This window comes from Nicotiana sylvestris, chromosome 6 (assembly GCF_000393655.2).
Source record: "Nicotiana sylvestris chromosome 6, ASM39365v2, whole genome shotgun sequence".
Classification (NCBI taxonomy): Eukaryota; Viridiplantae; Streptophyta; class Magnoliopsida; order Solanales; family Solanaceae; genus Nicotiana; species Nicotiana sylvestris.
This window is the reverse complement of record NC_091062.1, coordinates 139198392-139205496: the sequence shown is the minus strand read 5'-3', so window position 1 is coordinate 139205496 and position 7105 is coordinate 139198392. Positions and strand designations below refer to the sequence as shown.

General features: G+C 38.3%; 1 protein-coding gene across 1 annotated transcript; it reads left to right on the top strand.

Annotated features, from left to right (window-relative positions):
• Positions 1-5220: 5220 nt before the first annotated feature.
• On the top strand, positions 5221-5700 carry LOC104228035 (uncharacterized). The gene has a single exon (XM_009780421.1). It carries the CDS (start codon positions 5221-5223, stop codon positions 5698-5700), a length of 480 nt encoding a protein of 159 aa, XP_009778723.1.
• Positions 5701-7105: the final 1405 nt, after the last annotated feature.

The window sequence follows — 7105 nt, the reverse complement described above, 5'->3', positions numbered from 1 at the left end:
ATAACTTTCCTTATTTTATGCAAATCTTTGCACTCTACGTCGATGACGATTCATCTTCCAACTTACTTCTTAGCTAGGAAAAACTAAATTATTCACATAACGAAAAGCTAATGTATTCACAACTATCATACACAATCTTAATAATTTAACTATGCCCACACTGTCAGTCTTGGAGAAACCACATTTCGATAATTCCTAAAGGCTATTCTTCTATAGCTTGCTCTCTCACTGTTAGCTAATTATTTTTCCATTGTCACTGTACTTCGGGTTTAACTTAAACTCTTTGGGTTCTAACACATGTTCGATATTTCAAACTATCATCCACTCACTAGATTTAACCTGGCTAAGTGAATCAAATCTTACTTCTACTAGCTCTGCTGAAATTACTAATTCACTGTATTTACTATTCTTTTACTAACCACCTGTTAGCATCATATTTTCTTGCTCTGCTTTGAATAACTAAAATGAAGCATAAGGTTTATCCTAACTTCCCTCATCATCTGACCATATTATTTTGTCGTACACTATCATTTTTTTTGAGCTATACATGGATCACACTTAGGGAAATTTCATCTGTCTTAAACAAAATTGGAATATCTAACCTCAAGCTTTCTATACACTTCAAAATCACTTCATACTATAAACCTCCGGCCTAACTCATAGTCACATCATGTGAAGGGGAACTGTCATATATTTTATCTCACAATAATAGCCACTTCGTATACAAATTCACTAACATGGTACTTTCTAGTTCTGATTTGAATAAATCTAAACAACTTAAAATCATTCCCTAAAATTCAATGTCACCCGCTCTTGGTTCTCATTTCGTACATCATATTATTCTTAGCTATATTTTTCTTAGGCTTTTTTCTGTCCAAAACTATAGTGAGCAATTCTATGCCCGCTACAGTTGAATTCTTAACCTGTTACACCGTGGGGTCTGACATACGAATACACTACCATACATATCTAATAAATCGCTTCATGCACTATCCGGCAAGTCTTGGGTCTTAATCCCTAAAATATGTGAAGATTTTGCTATAATCACTGTTACTTACATTTTCTTTGAGCATCCATATGCATCAATGTATACTCACAAGTCTCCAGAAATTTTGATGCACTGAAAATTGGAGATCTGGTAACTGAATAACAAATAACTGGTATATTGAATAACCATAAACCTGCTAACTGAAAGACTGTATAATTGGTAACTGATAACCATAAAACATAATGACTGCTTTTGTGCTTTCTAATAAGGTTATGCTCTAATCTGTACTACTATCCATTGCATCCCACTTTCAACATCCTCTTAAATCTCATATGATACCAACATATACTCCATAGTAATACCACAATAGGCAAATCATACTTTCTGGAACCTTAGACTTTTTTTGCCTGTCGTTTGGGCATTCAATACGTTTGGAATTCGATAGTAAGAGAAGATTACCTATTGCTCTAAGTTTCATGGCACGATTTAGAGTAGAAAAAGATGAGACAATCCTGGATGTCTTCACAGTTAACCATTTATATGAGTGGTCGGCACACACATATAAAGGAAACTCCACTAGACACGGCTTCATAGACTCCCTAGGACTCTTGAATCTAGCACTCTGATGCCAAGCTTTGTCACGCCCCGACCTAGGCCTGGACGTAACAAGGCACTCGGTGCCTGACTACATGTGACCGAGCGAATCAACTGGCTGGCTGAATCAACATGTGATATCATAACATACTAAATGCGGAAAATAAATTAACGCATGCTGATATACTGAAAGTCTGAATGATAAAAATTAAAGTACGGAAATACTAATACAATTCTGAAACATATTTGTAGCCAAAATAGCGTAATATAAAAAGCCTGCAACTCTGTCTAACTATTACTCTAGTCTATGAAGCCTCTAATGAAGTACTGAAAATATTGACTGTCTGAAAATACTGAAATCTGTAAGGTAATGATAATGCCCCAAAAGAACTGGAGATCACCAAATAGCTGGTACGAGAATTCTAGCGCTCTAAATCATCAACCTGTAAAACATTACCTACATCATGAAATGCAGGCCCCGGGCAAAAAGGGATATCAGTATATTTGAATTGCAATGGTATGTAAAGCAACTGAAAGAAAGAATTATAAATGTTGAAACTAATACTGAGCTGATAACTGAGAATTGATAATTGATAACTGAAATTATAACTGTTGAAACTGAAACTGAAATGATAACTGATAGTTGATGACTGATAACTGATAACTAATAACTGATAACTGAAATAAACAAAGGAAGTAAGGATATGAATACTCCCTCTTCTGAATGATTAACAACCTATTTATCTGAACATTAAACTGCGGCCTCAGGCCCAATATATATATGTGCACAAACTGCAGCCTCGGGCCCAAGTATACGTATATATAACTGCGGCCTCAGGCCCAAAGATGCATAAAGCATAAATTGCGGCCTCAGGCGCAAAGATGCATAAAGGATTAACTGCGGCCTCAGGCCCAAATACAAGGGTTCAACATCCAGGGATTTAAAATCAGGAACTAAGAATCATACTGCAATACATGATACTGAAATGCTGAATCATATTGACTTACACGATACTCGAATGCTAAATAGAACTAGACTGAGACATGTATTCATGAACTAATTATGGAAAACTGAAACTTCAACTATTTATGACATGCTGAGTAATCTAGACTAAGACTCATGGGCATCAAACCCAAGTCTATTGATTGTGCACTAACTTCACAACGTTTAGAATGAAAGTCATGAATGAGTTACGAAGCTAGAGAATAGAAGTTCTACAACTATTCATGAAACTAAGTCATAATCACTTTCTGAGGAAACTAGTAATAGTCATAATGAATGGGACGTAGGGAGAATCATAGACATTCCCAAACGTAAAGAGAGTTAGCCTCACATACCTCAATTTCGTCCCTTAGTGATACTACTATGATCCACAATACTAAGAACATTCAATCTACAATAGCAACATCCAATGGAACCCGATATTAGTAACAAATTCCATAAAATAAGCCATTTAGGCATATTATCAAATACCTTGTAGGCATAAATCTCTACATCTCATCACCATATAATTAGTTCATCTAACTACCACCATTCATTAACAATTTATCCCACCATCATGATTAACCAATTTATAACTTCCAAAATCACATATATGACCATCCATCCACACCCAACCAACAAAGTTCCATTAAATAAACATCTTTCAATCTCTATAATAGTTGTGTAATTAAATTGGGAACTTATGGTTTCAAATCACCATACCAAAGGTTCCAATACTTATTCATACTCATATTCCCTTAATAAATCCATACATGTAAGTTTAAGGGTATAGGATTACCTTTTTGGAAGAAATCTTGCAAAACGCTCCTTTGAGTTCTTGAAGAAATCCCTTGAAGATCTAACTATTTTATGTGTAGATTTCATCAATGCTAGCGTATAAATGATGGAATTCACAACAAGATAATAGATATTGCTTACCTTGAAGATGGGAGGGGTTGGAGGTTTGAGAGAGTGGAGGAAAACCCTAAAATCCATCCAAATGAAGTGGGAAAAATAACCCCCGAAGGTTTTATATCAAAATAGGGTAGGGTTAAAAAAATCAAGACTTGCACAGCCGCGGCACATTGGGCAGTGCGGTAATGAAATATGTGTCTAGAAACAAAATTTGTAGGTGCTTTGTTAATCTACACAGCTGTGTCGCATGGGGCGACGTATGGGGCGGCGCGGTAGTGTAAAATTTTGCTAGATTTTGGTAATTTGGTTATAACTACCGGTAGGAGTGTCCAAATGATGAACGGTCTGAAGCGTTAGAAACTACACTAAAAGATCTTTCATTTGATAGGTTGTGTATCACATAACACCTTATATAAATGTAGATATGCTCGTGCAAAGTTTGATCTTGTGCGTCGCATTTGAAATTTTAGTCTATCATGAAATTTTCCAACTTGGCTTAGACTTAGGTCTCTCCTTGGACCCCAAATCACTTATGATATGCCTTATACGCTTATTATCATAACCAATTGATAAGCATCACATTAATACTCATTTAATGCATCCATAACAGATTCAAATTTATGGGGTGTTACAAGTGCGGAACCAGAATTAATCCCGAAGTGGTTTAAAATGCCTGATGTGCCAAAGTATGGCGGAACTTCAGACTCTCAATAGTATATTACCACCTATACAACTGCGGTGAAGGGAAATGATTTAGCTCCTCACAAAATTGAATCTATTTTGCTGAAGAAAATTTGGAGAGACTCTCACGAGGGGATCCTTGACGTGGTATTCACTGTTTCTCGAATATTCCATAGACTCCTTTGAGATGCTCGCAGACTCTTTCATCAAGGCTCATGTCGGGGCCAGAAAAGTATAGGACCAAAAGGCAGACATATTCAAGATTGTGCAAGGAGAATTCGAGTTGCTACGAGAGTTTGTTACATGATTCCAGGTTGCTCCCGCCTATCTCGGATGAATGGGCGTATGAAGCATTCACCGAGGGACTGAATCCGAGAAGTTTAGACGCTTCCTGAAAATTGACAAAAAGCCTGCTTGAGTTTCAAGCAACAACTTGGGTGGATGTCCATAACCGGTACAAATCAAAGATAAGGATCGAAGATGATCAAGTTGGCTTTCCATCGTTGACCAAAGGATGGGGGAAGAACAAAGAAAAATCAAAAGACGATTTTGACACGGACAGACGGTCTTCGAGGGGCCGGTTTTTGCCCTACTAATGGATCGAAAGCCGCGGTGGAGGCTTTTGGATAACATACATGTTTGTCATCGATAGAAGGACTAATCGCAGTCGGAACAATAAATCACTCCAGGATAAAGAAGCGTCAGGATCACGGGATCCTTCCTACCCCAAGCTATCAGAATACAATTTCAACGTCAGTGTAGTAAAGTTGGTGTCAACCATGATAAACATCAAAGAAGCACAATTCCCAAAACCAATGAGATCTGATCCCAGCTAGAGAGATCCCAACTTGTGGTATGAATACCACGGAACGAATGGCCACCGGACAAGGGGCTGCCGACACCTCCAAGAAGAAGTGGCAACACTGTTGAAGAATGGTCATCTCAGAGAATTCTTGAGTGACCAAGCTAAGAACAATCTTTTTGGCAGCAAAAAAGATGAAAGTATCAATAACCCATAGCAAAAAGGCTCTGGGAAGTCGCCAAATACGATATCACTTTAATGGTGAATGATGCAAATGGATTGTTGCTGCCATACAATGACGCACTAGTAATTTCTTTAAATGTGCTAGGTTTTAAGATTAAATGTGTTCTAGTGGAACCAAGAAGTTCGGCCAATATCATACAATGGAGAGTATTGGAGCAAGCTAAATTCACTGGAAGCATTATTCCGGCCACAAAGCTCCTCGCCGGATTCAACCTCGCAAGCGTGACAACTCAAGGAAAGATTTTATTACTCACAAACCCTGAAGGAGTAATGAAGAAAACTCTCTTTGAAGTGGTAGATAGTGATATGGGATATAAAATTATTCTAGGAAGGCCATGGTTGCACGAGATGAAAGCTATACCATCAGCATATCATCAATTGCTCAATTTTCCAATGCCCGAAGGATTTAAGATGATAAGGGGTGACCAACCGGCAGTATGGGAGATGAATGCAATTTTGATCTCCAGTAGCAAAGGAAATGAACACGCGGCATAGCAATTACAGGAACCAGCGCCTGCTCCCGAACTAGATGAAGTCAGTCAGAGGCAGAAACGTTTGAATATTATCAGGTGCCGAGGTATTTCCAGAACCAGAAAAGACAGATGCAACAAAATCCACAATGGAAGAGCTTGAGCAAGTTGCATTGTTCAAAGAATTCCTAGAAAGGAAATTCCACTTGGGATAGGACTGCACCCGGAGCTCAAGTCTAGCTTTATTAAATTTCGTAAATCTAATGCCAATTGTTTTGCATGGTCGCATGCGGATATGACAAGTATCCCGATGGAGGTAGCCGTACACAAGTTATGTTTGGATCCCAACATACCCTCGATAAGACAAAAGAAATGCCCTATTGTCGAAGCCAGGAATAAATTCGTCAAAGAAGAGGTAACTCGCTTACTTAATATCGGTTCGATCCGAGAGGTAAAGTATCCAGACTGGCTAGCTAATGTGGTAGTAGTTCCTAAGTAGAACAATAAATTTCGTATGTGTGTAGATTATAAAATTTTGAATAAGGCATGCCCAAAAGACTCGTTCCCGCTGCCAAATATCGATCAAATGATTGATGCCACGGGCGAGCACGAGTTAATGAGTTTCCTAGATGCTTATTCCAGGTAAAACCAAATTAAGATGAACCCGGAGGATCAGGAAAAAACTTCATTTATTATGAATTTCGGTACATATTTCTAACATGTGATGCCCTTCGGGTTGAAGAACGTCGGAGCCACTTATCAACAGCTCGTGAACAAGATGTTTGAAAAACAAATAGGAAAAACTATGGAAGTTTATATAGATGATATGCTCATTAAGTCTTTGAATGTGTGATCACCTTAAATATCTGCAAGAAACTTTTGACATCCTAAGGAAGCATAATATGAAACTTAACCTCGAGAAATGTGCATTTTGAGTTAGCTCTGGTAAGTTTATGGGATTTCTAGTATACAAAGGGGAATTAAGGTAAACCCCAATAAGATCAAGGACATCAAAAACATCCTGGACCAACTGTCAAGAGTGAAGGAAGTCCAAAGGCTCACGGGGATATTGGCAGCTTTGAGCAGGTTCATTTCCCGGTCATCAGAAAAAATAATTTCGAATGGACCCCGGAGTGCCAGCAGGCTTTGAGGGATTTGAAAAAGTACTTGTCAAGCCCTCCATTACTTTCGAAACCAAAAGAAGGTGAAACGTTGTTAGTCTAACTCGTGGTCCCGGAAGTCGCAGTAAGTGCAGTTTTAGTCCGTGAGGACGAAGGTCTACGGGATCTTTGAAACCAAAGAGGAGAGAATGCAACAATACGTGGTAAAGGTCCAGGCTCTATTGGCGCAATTTCAGGAGTGTTCGATTACTCATATCCCGAGGGAGGATAACGCAGAAGCAAACACATTGACTAACCTTGGATCATCAA